Here is a 17351-nt window from a genome sequence, read left to right as displayed (position 1 = left end):
TAGGGGACGGAGAAATTCCACCTCCGCCATACCATTTCAACCGAATGTCCAAGATAAAGAGTTCGAAATTAAAATCATTGCCGCGGTACACCCGATGTTGGTTCTCTTTAGTCTGTGTTATCATTAGGACGGTAATCCTTCCATTGCCTTTCATTCCCGCCTGATCACGGGCAGTCGCTGTTACTTGGTATCGAACAACGTAGCATCGAATATCTTCTAGCACATGAAGCCTGCAGCTTTTCGCAAGAGGGATACAGTTACGAAATTCCCCACGCTCTAAAAAAAATTTTTAAAAATCTGTACTTGAAAGGTTTTTTGATGCCCCAAGAACACTTTCAGCTCGTGAAGAACGGTTTTATCTCAAGCACTATCACTCCCTGGAGCTCAAAGGCAGCTGGGCGACGAAGAGCTAATGGGTTTTTCACGAAGAAACGTGTTACGGGGTGCTTAAAATAACTTTTTAGGGTTCAAATATGGACAAGCCGAAGAACACTTAAAAGTCATTTTACAACCAATTCTTCTTTCTTTTTTTTTTTTTTTGGAGTGTGCAGGAACGGTTAATAAAGATGCTCTAGAGTTAGAAACGAAGCATTGTAGGTAGACAATAAACTGGTAAAGAAGGGTCCTCTGTGTCTCCTACAGCCACTGAAGTCTTCAGAAATGCAGAGCGTTGTTTATTGTGCTCATGCTTCTTGCTTAGTCATTCGTTCTTTAGCATTCGTGTCACCTATTACCGCAACCTTATCAGCTTCGGAGCAATAGCAAGAGGCTCCGACGCCGCCACGCAATACGTTGCTTAAGCTCTCAGTGACTATGTAAGACAAGTCCAATAACCACCTCCTGCGCGCTAGCCGCCATCTTTGTCTACATGGTTCTGGAACGCGTTCTGAACATGCGCAGTACTTTGAATAATCAGAGCCTGTGAACAATCTCCTTTACATCCATGGAACCTCGTCACCCTACAATGGCGCCAACTCAGCGACTGGGACCAAGCCCGATGCCGAGCGACCTCCGACGCATTGATTGGACACGAGGCCGACCCGAACGCTGACGCGGCGCTCGTGACCAATCCGCGTCTGTGCTTGATCTCACTGCGATGACGTCAAAGTTCTTGTGCACAGGTGGTGTCGCCACGGCCCAATGACTCGGGTCTTTTTCTCCTTAGGGATACTTGAGTGCTGGAAAGGTGTGTAACGCAAAGTCGTCTGCCAGTTTGTTTCTTCTCGAGTTTCTTTCCAAACCGTGCTTCCGATACCTTCGCGCATCGACCGGCAGATGCATCTGCGTGCTTAACGCAACCGGTGCGAACAGGCCCTTCGCTGGTCAAACTCTCAATATCAGTCGGTTGAACACTCAAGGTCTTGTTGTCTTCCTTTTGTTTCAGGTCTTAAGCTCGGCCGAGCGTTCTGCAATCGGCAATATCGATGATATCAGCTGAAGCTGTCTCGGTGTCTAAAAACTACTTGGTTTAGACGTCGCCAGACGCAGCGCTTTCCGCTGCCCTCTGAAAGAATATATACAGGGCTATTCAAAAAGAAGGAGCAGATTTCATTCTTTTTGTTTCAAGCAAAGTGCAGAAAACAGAAACATGTTCCCCATATCACTGGATAGGAAAGGTTTCAAGGTCAGAGTTTTATTGTCCCTGAGGTCTTTTCCACGCAACATGTGCACGCTTTTCGCTGCCCTCTTAAAAGATATATACGGAGCTCTTCAAAAAGAAGGAGCAGGTCTCAATTTCTTCTATTCGAAACAAACTGCATAAAACAGGAACACGTTCCGCACATCACAGGAAGGTTCAACGGTTAGAGTTCTACGGCCCCTGATGTCTTTTGTACGCAACATCAGCACCATATGTTGCGCGACAATCATTAAAGCGGTAGCCCATTTCTTGCCACACACGAATCAATGGGTTCCTACAGTTGTGATCGGTTAAGAGCAAAGTGGAAGCTACCTCTTTCTACTTTAGCAGAGAGAAATATGTAGAGGAGGTCTCCTAAAGTAGGAAGAAATGGAATCAGCTTCCTTTTAACCTGTCGCCGACTATAGTCAGTGGATTTACACAGCTTCAAGAATTTGGTGTTTCAGATCTTGAAGAGCATAGGTGGGACGAATTGGGAGCCTTCCTCTGTCCAGTGAAATGCGGAATGAGTTCCTCTCTTCAACAGTTTGTTTGAAAGAAAACTATTAATCTGCTTCTTTCTGAATATGTGTGTATATTCGCTCAGCCAGGAACTGAGCAAGTGTGAAGTCGTTATTGCAGTAGATGCTTTGAACTTCAACTTTATTACAACAAATTTTTGCCGAGGAGACAGGTTTTGGATTATCCTTTTTGTTCTGGCGTTTCGTTATCCACCGATCAAACAGAATCAGCAAAACTACGAGACAAGGACAAGTAAAATAACGTCTTGTCTATTATTTCATTTCCCCTTATCTTAGGGTTTAGCTTCCAATATTTTCTAACCAGCTCGCCTGCATACTGCCGTTCCTTGAGGATCAGCTACTTTAATTAACATCCCCAGTTATCTAACGCAGTATTTTTTGTCAGTAGGCATGTCATTCTGTCCTTTTGAAGACGAAGCCAAAAATTCTTGTGACTTAGATGTGCGTTATGACCATGTCCGTAAACAATGTTTGTTGTTTGTTTTTGAAATTGGATGAGGCCCCTCGTGGTCTTTCACGAAATATATGGCATATGGCGTGGGTATTTTCCCCGTCCGTACCCTCTACCATAAGCTGCGGCGTAAACTTGTGCTACTTCCCCAAGTTCGTAGCACCAAAACATTTCCTCTTTGTTTATACCAATTTCTAGTTCTTAGTATATGCTCACTTATTTTGTAGAATAGATACACTTAACGAGGCAAACTTTAATAAAAAATAAAAAATAAAATACGCACAATTATAGTTGCAAATGTGATAAGTATTTGTGCACGCTTTACTTTCTTAATTGAATAATTGACCAACCAACGCCGAGGACTATCTTGTATGTACACGGCCTACGTTCATTGTAAATATATAGGAAGAAATTTTGGAGAAGTACGACACTTCACAACAATACATACCTCTCGATCGCCAGCAAATTGAAAACGAACCCCAGCTCCCGCAACGAAAGGTACCATGCGAAATTAGCCTGAAATATTATAAACATTTAAATGATATTTTATAATATATTATGATATTATATGACGTAATAAGATATCTATTGCGTTTAAAGAGTGCGTAGAGACGTACAGGCAGGGTGTGTCTGAACTGTGAGAAGGCAAGTGCCCACGCATCGAGTGTGCTCACAACTCACAACCCCAAACTGTACGTCTGATTCGAGCACCTTTTTCTACGCTTGTACAACATACAGACAGTCTTGGTGAATACATTTGACACAATTTAATAACGCATTATTCATTTAAAATATTCAAATCGCGGGTACACGCGTTAAAGTTAACACAGACTAAATAAGCAGCCGCCCACTTGGTTGCCTGAGGGATTCAGAATGGAATAAATATCGATTATGAAAACGTTTGTGTCGCAAAAATAAAGGATTTATAGCAGTATTCATAATTATGGCATATGCAAGGCTGTCTGTCTGTGACAGGCTCGAAGCTCACAAGTTCAGTCTCTGCCATCTTGCAGTAATCTTTCGGAAATGGACAAGTCGTCTTGCGTTATGAAAAGAAAAAAGAAAAAGACAGAATTCTGTTTGTACGCTTTATATATCAAAGATTCATAGCGGGAGCATTCACCGGGCACATGTTTTATTAGACATCGTTGATAATTATTTCCAACAGCACACTTTAAAAAAAGAAAACTGAGTTCAGACACAACTGCCCAATTATGGGATCAGCGCAAGAATAAAAAAAAAAAGAAAACTAAAAAAAGCTTTAGAGCATCACGGAGAACAAAAGACAGTATACAAGAAGTTTATTTAACCCGACGCAGTGCACATTTTCAATACTCGTATCCCAGTGAGTGTCTATGATATAAAGAAATAAGTTAGTCTAATACCTAAAGATTGTCACATGCAGTAGCTCTACGAGGATATTCGATGTAAATCTAGTATTTCGGTACCCCAAGCTTGAGAGCCAATTGCATGACAAAAATAATTCTCATATTTTTTCCTTTCTTTTTTTTTTTTTTGAGGCATGGCAGGCAGTGCGGATCTTTAGTCACAAGAACTTCAAGCGTTTCGCAATTCCTACAATGTTACGCGAAATCCTCGATCCGTTTATCGACCTCATAAGAGTGAATTAAGACCAGCCATTTGGCAGACGACACAACTCTTTCTAAGGTGAGACATTAGTAATGACGTGAAATTATAATGTGTATAAAACGTGAAAATCGCTTGTCTGTCCGCGCAAATGTCCCACTTTGTTCGCTGTACCACGTAAACGGTAGGCCATTCCGCAGAGCCGGCGACATATTGCACAGGTTCCAAAAGGTCGGCACGAAAGGTGAGGGTGTTAGAATAACATGGAAGACCGCGTTCCTCCGCACTAGAATGTGCTCGGAGACGGCGTGGAGTTCCCCTTTTTCTATTATTTTTCCTTTACTTTTCTGTTTTAGGGGCGTTTACGTCAAGTATTCAGTTCGTTAGCGCGCTTGCTCTTCTTTCAGCTAGCGTACCTGCGATTTTCTATTTCTTTCGCGCATCGTTCGGTCTTTCTTGGCTTGAAAAACTTTTGTCAGTGTTATAAACGACCACTTCTCATAGTAGTACGTACATTTGACCCTGCAAAACGTTCGCTCGCTCTGCTGAAATGTTGTTCCAGGGTCACCGCATAGATGTCACCAGCGAGCCAGCATGTTGTCTCGTCGTAAGAGATTTTAAAATACCTTTAAAGTACGAGGCGACAACCGTTCGGGAGACAGTTAACGAGGTCCGACATTGTGTTTGTGGTCGATGTCGTGAGAGGAGCCCCACAAGGACTCGCTGCTGACCGCCGCTACACTCTTCGCCGTTTGGATCGTCATCGCGTCTATTCCGTTTCTGTTCCCGTGGTCCCACTGCCAGGCGATCACAGGGAAGAAGAGTAGCTGAGCAGCGGTTTGGCCTCCTCAAATCTGAGCCTGGTGACCTCGATGCGTTCGTCCATGTGGTGAACGAGCGGGAACACGTCGACGGTGAGCGCTACGCGCCTGAACTCGAAAGAGAAGGTGAAGAAGAACGCCAAGAAGCAGCCCACGAGCAGCCATTCACCCAGCGAGCTCAGCGTCAGCTCACGGAAGCCCTGCGGGGACAAAGAGGAGTAAGATGATGACAACAACAACATACCCTGGACAATCCCTTGGGCCCGGATGGGCGCGCGAGAATTTTCTAGAATCTATTATGGACACTGATAAGATGAGAACGGTAGCGAGGTCCTTGAGTTACTCCGGCTCCAGGTGCGCGCGTACACAGCATGGCGAACGCTGCGACGCTAGCGACCAGATATAGTCCTTCAGGCGCGCGCCCGAGTAGCCTCAGCCGACAGCGTCTCCGCCGTTCAGAGGGCGCAACTGAGACCAAAAAGAAAAAGAAACAAACAGAACCGAAAAAAGTGGCTCGTTCCCATGACACCCGGGCACGCGCACTTTCCGGTCGGAGCGTCTGCTCTGACCTTGACGGACGCTGGCTTGAACACCGCGCCAGAGATTTCTCCGCTTCAACACGTTCATAGAACTGTTATTCTCGCCCTTGAGGCACCAAATCAGGGTCAATAGGGACTTTTAGTAAACACTTACCGTGTTCCGCGTACCGAACTACCGGAGCCTTTGAAGCATGCTTTTAAGCGCACGCCCGGGTGATGCGGTAATGCGGTTCGCGGAACACGGCAACGGTTCACTAGAAGTCCATATTGACGACGCAGCGTCCATACACCATTTTGGCTAGTTGGGCGCAGTACTGCGGAAACGACAAGCGAGAGAGAGGGGAGAGCCTTTATGGTACGAATTTTGAGTGATAGGGTAATATCGGACGGAGAGCAAAGCGGCGTGCGGCTCACAGAAGAGGGTGCCGGTAAGAGGGGATTGCCTTCTTCCAGGGGATTGCCTTCTTCCCCTGTTGTGCAACAGCACCGGTTACGCTCTCGCCCCTGTACCTTTGGCAATGCTGCGCGCAGCTAGTGAAAGAGAGTATAAGCGACACGCGTGGCGCAAGTGCCAAGTACTACACGCCATAGCGCACCCGGAAACCGACTTTGAAAACAAGCATGTCACCCATAGAGGACCACGGAAAACTGGACCCGCGACAGAGTGCCACTAGCCGCATATCAAGGTGCCATCTGGTGGCGCCGCTCGCAACCAAGGCGCGGAGAGGACTATATCTGGCAGCTGCGACGCGCGCGGTGTCCACACACGTGTATATATGACTGTATTGTGACATTATAATTACGTACGGGGTCGCCAGGGACGCGCAAGTGCTTCGGATGTTCCGCCTCTTCAGTGCTCCACAATGCTTCTCCAATATACTGTAAACAAGCGGCTGGATTTACCCGGTTAAGTCATGCACATTTCCACGAACTGTGAACGCCACAATGCTGCCGGTTAATGACTTGTCAAACGCTGATTAGGCACGTTAGTTAACCGCCCGTTATCCTTCCCAAATTATCACTTGCAAAAGTAAAGAAAAAACTACCCGCACGGAGGTACTTTGAGGTACGGCGACACCGGTTTACGCTGTAGATGAGAACTTTAGCCAGTAAAATAAGACTCCTACCTCTTTAAAGCTTTTAACGCGCACCACGCAGTGGTACACGACCGGTCGCCGGTAGAATGCTCATACAGATCAAAACGAGCAGGGGTGGGGTTTCAAATTCCATGGGAACAGCGTAGACACGAGCTTCCATTTGCTCAGCGTTTCTGAAAGATGAGAGCTGTTGGACGATCGTCTCCTGCTCATGCAGTAGGCGAGGACCTACTCCAACAGCACATATGGTACCACATATTTCTTTAGAACGTTGTAATATCCCATCAGTGTATACCTGGCACGTCCAAAGGGTAAACCAGTGTCGTCTGGGTAGGGATGGCTAGAAAGGCTTATAGCCTGGGATGTGGCTTCCACCGCATCAGCTATCGCACGGGAACAGCGCGTTCCAAGGCTCAAGCCTCGCTCCTGTATCCTTCAAAAAGGTGTTACATTGTTTACGGGTCTTCTGGGCCGGTTTGCTCATCTTGCGGCTGCGGACGCGGCCGCGGCCAGGGGGGATTTTTACGTCACGTGACCAGCTCCATGGGGACAAGGAAGTACCTAGCGTCCCTGCCTAATGGCGGAGAGATCCACATCGCTTCAAGCACAAAAGCCTAATTTCGCTCGCAGAAACTGATTGCAGGGACTTTCAACTGGAGTCTAATTGACCGCCCCTTTATACTGTAGGAGCGGCAGGTAAAGTTACGGCCAGGGAGGGTAAATATGTGCCATAATAAAGAGAAAACCACACGAGATAAAAGCGGTAGCAGTATCTTTATATACCTCCACCGGCGCCGCGTCTCGCGCCTTCTGCTGTAGTTGAGAGGTTAAAGCGCCGGTACTTGTCGTCGCGGCGTGAAAGTTCCGAGTTCAAATCGCGCTAGGAACATCTTTTTTTTTTGTTTTTTTTTTTGTATTTTGCGCGTGTCGTACTTTTTAACTGTGATACTTTTTTGGAAATCATCCACTTGCACTACTGCGCCTTACACGCTTTTACTGTTAGTCCCACCTGTTCAATCGAAACACCGGGAAGAAGAAAAAAAAGATCAACACAAGTTAACGCGCTAATACAATCATTTCATAATGTTCATTAAAAGGAAACCAAGCTAACAGCATCACTATGGCTTTCACACAAGCGGAGCCGAAACAAGCATCCTTTCCCCAGTATTACAATTTTATCTGTTTTTAAATAACGCTCTTGCTACGATTCGTTTCAATGACAAGGGACGCCTATTTAGGACTAATAAAAACTGCACTTGTAGCCATTAAAAAAAAAATCCAAAAAACAAGCAAAAAAAAAAAAAGACTAGCAGCTGTGGATACATTGATTGAGCGAAATCCTACAGGCAAGGCAGCAGGTCAAGCGTCTGAGAAAAGAGTAAAACCAAAATAAAAGAGATCATACTTTTACTTGCATGGAATGAGATGAAAGGTATATTTATACTCTTTACATTTTGTTGTGGCAATCGTTTTGTAATATTAACACATTACTCGTTGAATTTTAGTTAGAATAGCAGACAATCACGACCAAATGCAAAAATTAATCAGGCGTCGAAAATCGCAAACCCTCTCTCTCATGCAAACACCTAAAATGACTTTGTATCAACAAATGGAATTAATTATAATTAATTCCATTTCTTGATCCAAAGTCATTTTAGTTGTTTGCATTAGAGAGAGGGTTTGCGATGGTCGACGCCTGATTCATTTTTGCATTTGGTCGTGATCGTCTGCTATTCTAACTAAAATTCAACAAGTAATGTGTTAATATTACAAAACGATTGCCACAACAAAATGTAAAGAGTATAAATATACCTTTTATCTCATTCCATGCAAGCAAAAGTATGATCTCTTTTATTTTGGTTTTACTACTTTCTCAGACGCTTGACCTGCTGCCTTGCCTGTAGGATTTCGCTCAATCAATGTAGCCACAGCTGCTAGTCTTTTTTTTTTTTTTGCTTGTTTTTTGAATTTTTTTTTAATTGCTACAACTGTAGTTTTTATTAGTCCTAAATAGGCGTTTTTTGTCATTGAAACGAATCGTAGCAAGAGCGTTATTTGAAAACAGATAAAATTGTAAATGCTGGGGAAAGGATGCTTGTTTCGGCTCCGCTTGTGTGAAAGCCATAGTGATGCTGTTAGCTTGGTTTCCTTTTAATGAACATTATGAAATGATTGTATTAGCGCGTTAACTTGCGTTGATCTTTTTTTTCTTCTTCCCGGTGTTTCGATTGAACAGGTGGGACTAACAGTAAAAGCGTGTAAGGCGCAGTAGTGCAAGTGGATGATTTCCAAAAAAAGTATCACAGTTAAAAAGTAAGACACGCGCAAAATACAAAAAAAAAAAAAATGTTTCTAGCGCGATTTGAACTCGGAACTTTCACGCCGCGACGACAAGTACCGGCGCTTTAACCTCTCGACCACAGCAGAAGGCGCGTGGCGCGGCGCCGGCGGAGGTATATAAAGATACTGCTACCGCTTTTATCTCGTGTGGTTTTCTCTTTATTATGGCACATATTTACCCTCCCTGGCCGTAACTTTACCTGCCGCTCCTACAGTATAAAGGGGCGGTCAATTAGACTCCAGTTGAAAGTCCCTGCAATCAGTTTCTGCGAGCGAAATTAGGCTTTTGTGCTTGAAGCGATGTGGATCTCTCCGCCATTAGGCAGGGACGCTAGGTACTTCCTTGTCCCCATGGAGCTGGTCACGTGACGTAAAAATCCCCCCTGGCCGCGGCCGCGTCCGCAGCCGCAAGATGAGCAAACCGGCCCTGGCGTAAAATCAATCGGGTTCATACAACCAATAAAAGGATACTGAAGATCACGGCGAAGACGGCCAAGACGCAAAGGAATAGCCTGAGCCACACCATGGCTTTGCTGTAGTGGTCAGGGCAGAGACAACACGTCAGCCCCGTCTGGAGGATCATGTACACCACGGCGTTAAAGAACATGGCGTAAGCACCGACGTTGTGGATGGTCTTGGTCGTCAGGACCTGAAATGAAGACTGCACGTCACGAGCTTCTACTACCTTGCTACTCGCCACTATGCTCGTATAGTGAGTGATAGTTCAAGAACCGTAGTAAGAAAAAAAAAAAAAAAGATCGTTGTCTCGCGGAACGTTACACATTTCCTTTTGCCTGCGTTGAATTAAGATGCATTAGGTGCCTCTTAGATTAGCGTCATGTTATTTTATCGAGACGTACATGTTCCGAAAGTCAAACTCACCCATTCTTCCTTCTACAACCAAATCTTGTAGGCACTACTTCGCGCAGCGCATAAAGACTACGCAAAACGTCCTTTTTTTTTTTTTTTTATCTGACAACGAGCATATAGAGACACAAACCCAGCTACGCTCAGAGTGTCAGCACTCTAAACCCAGATCTTCTTGTGGGCGCCGCCATCTTGGTTCTTAGTGCAGCGCGAGCGCGATCGGCAGTCGTGGCGATTCGAAAATGTGACGTCCTTAGCAGCTTGAGATGCACGATGAAGCTCAGGCGATATACGTTTTGCCCTGTCGCGGACTGCACTCGCTTTTCTGGGGGACGGAAAACTCTTTCCCGCGATGTCATGCAAGGCAAATACTTTGTGCAAGGCTTAAAGGCCAACGAGCGACCACAAAGAAGGAAACTCTCCCTGAATTCCTCCTTTCCATTTTGAGAAAGAGGGAGACCATTCTCCTTTCTGCGGGGAGTCAGGGGAGTAGCAAAGTAGCTTGGAGGCCAGTTCTTGTGGGAAGAGGGAGAGAAGTGATAACCGGGCAGGTTAACTATCTCTCCACACCTTCCAGCGGCGTGGAGAGATCAAAGCGATGTTTTACCACATACCAGAAGTGATAACATTCAAGACGGCTGCGCGTTAAAAAGCGCATCTGTATATTTTCTTCTTTTTTTTTTTTCTGTTTGACCGATTGTCTGTGAGCACGCAACGATGTCATTTTTTTTCCTTCTTTTTTTTTTTTGTGGTCATATGTGTTTTTGACAAACGCCAAAGCAGAAATGAAAATAAATATTGTGGCACATGCCTTGCTCAAACTAAGCTGATTTAAATAAGAGATATCCGAATTGATTCATTCAAAGAAAGTATTTTTCCACCCTGATTACACAACCTTATAGAAAAAATGGCATGCCTTTTTAAAGAATCAATTAAATCAGATTTATTTTATATAAATCGAATTAATTTGATTCAAATCACTGTAACTATAAAACAGCGCTTCTTAATTACTAGAAGTATTTTTAAACGTGACAGATTGATTGATTGATCAATCCGTCCGATCACTGAAGACATCGTGGAAGAAAGAATTACCGTAAACAAATTACAGTTTAATTACCAACTTTTTATTGAGTAAACCCTGTCATAGTAGAACCCAAAAAAAACTTTATATTTTTAGTTAGTCAAACGTTTTTTTTTTTTTTTAATTATTTACAAGGTGGCATTACTCTCTCAAGTGTTATCTCCTTTCTTTCGCGTTCATCTTTACTTGCCTGTAGGGCGTTACGTTACTGACAAACAAAATTAATGGTAGAACGAAAGCTCCACACTCCGATATGCTCAGAAGACCACAGCATAGTGCTCGTGTTCACCTGATAGAAAACTTTTTTAGGGGCGAAGCTCCTTAGGGTCTAGCCTTGTCCGTCCGGCGTCCGTGCTTACATTGATCTTGCTGGTGCTCGTGCTTGTGCTCGTGCTCGTGAGCTCACGTACTCGTGTAAAGCAAACAAAAAAAAAATGATGAAAAAAAAATGTTTGCGCAGTCGACATGATTCGAACCCGTGCGGGGAGACCCCACTGGATTTCTATACTTCGTTTCAGCCTCCGTCCGAGCGCAGCCAAAGGCTGAGGGACGGTTCGCAACTTCGAGAAGAGCATTCCTACGCACCACAAAGTAGTTCACAAAAGTAATTTCTTTTAAAATAACTGTTTTGTGCGTAAAAACTGCACAATGTTCCAGATGTGTACTACTGCTGAGAATGATTTGCAACTAAAGGAATCAAATCTCTGAAGTTTATGTTTCTATTAATATATGGAAATGCATGTGGTTCGGTGAAAACATGTATATCTGCTGGCAACACGGCTGCAGAGCTCGGTTTTTCTGCGTGATTTCGTTCCCGTAATCGCCGAATCATGTGCTTCGCTGCCTTCCTCACCGAGTCACTTCAAAACGTCCTTTCGCAAAGGCACGTTTGGGCGTCAGGCGCGAGAAGTCGTGATGAATGTCCACTTTCAAATTCGGCAGGAAACTCCGGCCGCGTCGCACCGCAAATTCGTTGTAAACAAGCAAAGCGTCCGGGCCACAACAATTCAGTTACACGGCGAAATCAGGGCACCCCTTTACCTGCCGATCACATTGAACGCCGAGAAGCTGGTGGAAAGGACTGTGCCTTGAGGCCTGGTATATCCAAACAATACAAGGAAACATCAACGGCCGGGTCATCGGGGACCTTGCAACCTGTACTTACAACTCGAAACTATGCCGAACAGGTGGAAAGCTCGGACACAGATGCCAGCAGCCAGCCTACGTACTGACATCCCCTGTGACTAAGTTTCAGAACGTGAAAGGGCACTTTTTCAACCTGCAGCAGACGATATCGTTGATACACCCGAAGCAGACGAAATACTCGGCGAACGCGGGCGGCGCGGCCGACCGGCGGCGCAGCGGAGTGATACGAAAGTGCAGGCGAGATCGCGTGACCTATTGCCGGCGTGTGATTGGCTCCGGCTACATGTAGCTTTGGCTGCGCTCGGACGGAAGCTGAAACGAAGTATAGTCCATCGCCTTAACCACTCGGCCGCGACTGCGGGACGAGAAGGGGGCTCTGAGATGTGGTAGTAACTCAAGAGCTGGGGATGTCGTGGATGAAACGTTGCATGTAGCCGCTCAACGTCTATACAGGAGAGGGCGCTGCGGTCAAACACGTATATAATCGCGTTAAACTTTGTATGCATTGGCTCGACGTTTATAGACGAGAGGGCGCTGCAGTCAAATGCTCAAATGCGTATGTAACCACATTTCATACCACACATCCTCTTTCTGACATGGATGAAAACGAACGAAAGGCTCGGCATGCTGCGGCTCACCGTCTACGCAGACAAGCACCTCCAGAGCTTCGCCCCAATCAATATCATTCACCACGTGGAGATGCGGTCAATTATTTTTTGGCAAATTCTTGATTTCAATACAAAATAAATGCACATAGAAAGTATCAATAGACAGGCGAACGGAAAATAAAAATAAATGTTTTCGAAAATATTTTTGCGGAAAATGTTTGATTTAAATCGTCATAGCAAAAACCGGTCTGATTTAAATCATGATTTAAATTCCGATTTAAATCACCTTGATTTTTATTCTTCACCTTGTGTGAAACTAACTTGGAGAAACAACACGAAACAACACGAAACAACACGAATGATGAACTTCATTTCATATCAGGCGAACTAACGAGAAGACGTGATGGCAACACACACGCAACTCTGTGTCGGTGAACAGGAGGCGCCACTGGATAGATGAATAGATGGACAGATGCATGGCGGCCCTGTCTTTGAATCGGGCGGTAGCTTGCTCCATCTACCCAAATCAATCAAATATGACCCGAAGTTCCACACTAAGTTTTGTGCAAATAAATTCGAGCACAGTTACTGTCTAAACTTCCCTCGATTTTGACCTCCCCGACGCTAGAGCTGATTGGGCCAATCAGACAGCGTCAAAAGCACACAATCATTTTCGTCATGTTTCTGTACGTGTTCTATCATTGCCGAACCAATCATAAACAAAAAAGGCTCAGTGACCTGCGCTTTTTAGGCTGCTTGACTGGTCCCACTAGCCCGTAGCGTCGGCTGCGTCTGGATCGACTTAAACTGTTAAACACCGGCAACCAGTTCGCGCTTTCCACTTTTCTCTCCCTTCCTCCTCTCCTCCCTTCTACCCTGCCCACCTCGCCGCTTCCCTCCTCCCCCATAGTGAGGAGGATTTTTTGCCTTGTAGAATCTCAAGTCTGGTTGTCGGCCTTTACGCTGAAACGAAGTATAGTCAGTGGTGAGGAGGATTTTTTGCCTTGTAGAATCTCAAGTCTGGTTGTCGGCCTTTACGCTGAAACGAAGTCAGCGCGGGCGGTGGCCAGAAAAGGGCTACTTTGAAAAGTACTTGCTACCTCGTGATTGGACACGAGCGCTGCGTCACGGTTTGGAAGATCCTCGGGACAGCCGAGTTTTCCCGAGCTCGAGATCGGGTTCAATGAAGGCGACCATAATGTGTTTCAGGGTTGCGAAGGTTCCATCTCAGATTGCGCTGTCCGCCCAACAAACCTTCCTCGCATGGCCTCCAAATGACAGCAAAGAACATGTTGTCATTTGGGGGCCATGCAGATGCTGTTATTTGAGGACCATGCATATGATGTCCTTCCCCGCGTCTGCTTTGGAAAGACATTGCAAACAATTAGTTTTTTTTTTTTTAAATGAAATAATTTTAGAAAGAAGTCAGCTCCTTATTTTGACTGTGCGTCACCTGCCTCGCCTCTCTCACAGTGTGCGGTGTCATATTATGATTGTTATTAAAGAATTAAAAACATTCATTCACTTTCTATGTCGAATGTAGATTGGCCAGAGGATCGTGGACAGCCCTGCTTAGGAATTCACATTTTATGATTTAAAGCCGAGCAACCTCAAGCCTGCCCCTTACTCACTACCAAAAAGCGTCCAAAATTTGACAAGAAACACTACCGCCGTAATGATTACAACAACAAGTACGAGTCAGTGCAGAAACCGAAGAAAATGTGTTAATCATTAGAAGAAAATGTGTTAATCAATAATCAATCATGGAGTAAAAAAAAAAAAAAAGCGGAAGCACGAAGTTGTTTACCTAACCCCTTTCCCAAACCCTCGACGTTTAAGACAATTCTAGAAAGCAATGTGCGGGCACCGAGAGAGAACTCCCCCCCCCCCGTATCTCCGGAACACTTCCGACGCCCCTGAAGTTAATCCGTACAAAGATCTCGTTGATAATAAATTTTACATTTCACTTACCGGAAATGAAGCGACGATCAGATTGCCGAGCACGGCGAGAAGTCCCACAACGAGGGACACCGCGTTGAGAACCCGGATCAGCTCCCTGCATTCCCGGTTCAGGTCGCGAATCACCACGAATCTGAGGACCATCGTGATGCATCCTGACAACAATGATTAGAATCGTCAGGTGGGATTTTAAGAGGCTGTTACAACGTACCCTATACTCACTACTCAACAAGTCAGACCTATGTTCTTTTTTACTAGATTCACCCGATTTGCCTAAAATTTTAAGCGTACTAAATGACAGCAATACAATGAAATTTATACATCTATATTATACTAATACCCGGCAAGCAGGAAACCCTTGGGCATGGTACCGTAACGCAGTGAACTGCGTACGTGTGTATTGTTTTTGTCGTTGTTTTTTTAACCATAGTTGCATGTAACATGCTACGTATAAACGTTTCTTTAGACCGTTTTTCTGACACTTTAAGTGTGCACGATTTATATATTCGTAAGATGAAACGACATGTCTGATTAGTTGGTTTTGATGGAGTATAAAAGAAGGTCGGATTTCGAATGTAATGCCAGTCGTTGTGTAACGTTGCTGAAGTTTAAGGACAAATTAGAAGCAATTTTTTCCTTAAATAAGAGAATGTCATCGCTTTTTGGAAGCAGGTGGCTGGCTGGCGTTTTTGTTTTGTTAAACATATTTTTGTCTTGTTTTGTTTTGTAGTTCGTTTGTTCAAGCAACGTTACATTTGGATAGATTCCGAGCTTCCCACAACCCGTAGTTTATTTATATTTTAGGGGCTTCATTTTTCATTTTGATACATTAATGGCAGAAGCAAGAAACAAAATCTGTATTCCAGCTTGACGGAGACTCTTGTTCCTTAGTAATTTCATAAGCCCATATTACATCAAAATACGCACAGCAACAGCGTAGAAACTCAACATAGAGCATAATGCAAAATAAACTGCTTTTCTACTCATTAATTTATTATTTTCTGTCTGACTCCTTAGGCAAATCTTTCAGAATAGCGATTGAAACAATGTCAATGTTATTGTTTAGGAGAGCATTTGGAGCAGCGAAACGTACGGTTCCCTCTTCATGGAAGAACGTGAAGTTGTTGAACTAAAGAAAACACGAATCAACCGGCGGGACGGGTCATCTCGTCACCATGATAATAAGGATAAGCAAGCTCAAACGCATGGGTGACGTAGTTTCAAAAATATTTTACGCGCTTTTAAAAGAAAACAAGGTATGCGCACCCCATACTGACGCAACGAAGAGAAGGAGACTGAACAGTCCACTCTGCGGCGGAGATGCACCGGCCTCGCTGAAACACAAACAAATACAACGTCAAACTTTGCGGGCAAACCTTTTGTAACTTGATGTACAGCCGCAAGCGGAGCTATAATTACACATCCTCGAAGCTTCTTCTGCATGTTTGTATGTGTGCTATTTCTTTTTTTTTTTTTTATTTATTTATTTATTTACGTTGTCAAGCCGACAGGTATCGCTCACCGTCTTAATCGATTTAATGCTGACGGAAGCAGCGTCCTTAGCGTATCCCATCATGCACGGTTCACAGGCGTAAACCAGCGTCTGTCAGCGTCCTTCAACGCTTGTCCAGAATGCTAACAGACGGTTTAAAAGGACGCAGCGCGACTCACGACAGAAACGCTACCTAAAACTATCTGATTTCGCTCAAAAGGGGCGCTCCTGAAAAACTTGATATATCTACAGGTCTACAGATCTTTCTCGAAATTACCAAAAAAACACCGAGGAGAATTCTGGGAACGCAGATACACGCGCTACACGCGTCAGTCTTGTCAGTGTAACGAGTGCCCTTTGTTTAAAGTTTTTTTTTTTTTTTTAGAACAGTTATACTGCTACAGAAGCCAGCATGTTGCATAGCGTGTAACACTCGTAGCATGTTCCTTAATGTTGCTTGGGTAATTTAGCGAAAGGTTTATACATCGCCCCTATATTTTTTTCCTACCTCTCGTGTTAACTGCACTGAAAAAAAAAAAAACACAATCTATTGGCGTTTCGCCGTTGCCATTGTCCTCTTAGTCAGGATCCGTTTCGGCACTTGTGATCTCCGTATAGATTCATTTTGACAACAGAGCAGTACCCACCGCAACTCACCTGATGTATGGAGCGTAAATGGTCACAGCTCCGGTGAGTGCAGCCCACGCGTACGACAAAAGCGCTGCCGCAATCAGGCAGATTCCGACCAAAGACGGTATCCAACCGATGCCCATGCACACGAGCGTCGTCATTTCGGAAGCATCCGCCGTGGAGCTAAGCCTAACAGACGCTGAACGCTCTTGCGCAGGCGGTCTGTAGACCGCGTCGTACGGTCGTACAGAGTGACAATTGATAGGAAAAGCGACATGCCGTTATCGGCACCGGGCAACGGAGAGACCCAATCGGAGAGATAACCGAGGAAGCGAGAGAAAGAAATATCCTCCGCTACGAGTTCCCTCGGTCCCGAAGCCGCAAGCTCGACCGAAATTATCGGCAGGTATCTCGTGGTAAGGCTAACCTGTTCGAAATGGAATCGTCGAGCAATGTTCTTATCACGGGGCGCGCAGGCGAAGTGGTTATTTTCTCGTGGTATAATTCTGGGGGACGGGGGCTTTTTAAACTATTTTCCACGTTAACTTTCGCACCTCCCTCCAATACGGCGAG

At 44.8% G+C, this 17351-nt stretch overlaps 1 protein-coding gene across 1 annotated transcript; it reads right to left on the bottom strand.

Annotated features, from left to right (window-relative positions):
- Positions 1 to 3688: 3688 nt before the first annotated feature.
- On the bottom strand, positions 3689 to 17078 carry LOC8030960 (DNA damage-regulated autophagy modulator protein 1). The gene is made up of 6 exons (XM_029973624.3): positions 16806 to 17078; positions 15923 to 15990; positions 14669 to 14811; positions 9467 to 9644; positions 6366 to 6451; positions 3689 to 5219 (listed from the first exon to the last, which is right to left on the bottom strand). The coding sequence occupies exons 1-6, from the start codon at positions 16937 to 16939 to the stop codon at positions 5007 to 5009; spliced, it is 822 nt and encodes a 273-aa protein (XP_029829484.2). The 5' UTR covers positions 16940 to 17078; the 3' UTR covers positions 3689 to 5006.
- Between the last annotated feature and the right edge of the window lie 273 nt (positions 17079 to 17351).

Source organism: Ixodes scapularis, unplaced genomic scaffold (assembly GCF_016920785.2).
Source record: "Ixodes scapularis isolate PalLabHiFi unplaced genomic scaffold, ASM1692078v2 PGA_scaffold7__128_contigs__length_106722199, whole genome shotgun sequence".
Taxonomy (NCBI): domain Eukaryota; kingdom Metazoa; phylum Arthropoda; class Arachnida; order Ixodida; family Ixodidae; genus Ixodes; species Ixodes scapularis.
Note: the sequence above shows the minus strand (reverse complement) of the source record. Positions and strands in the feature narration are given on the sequence as shown.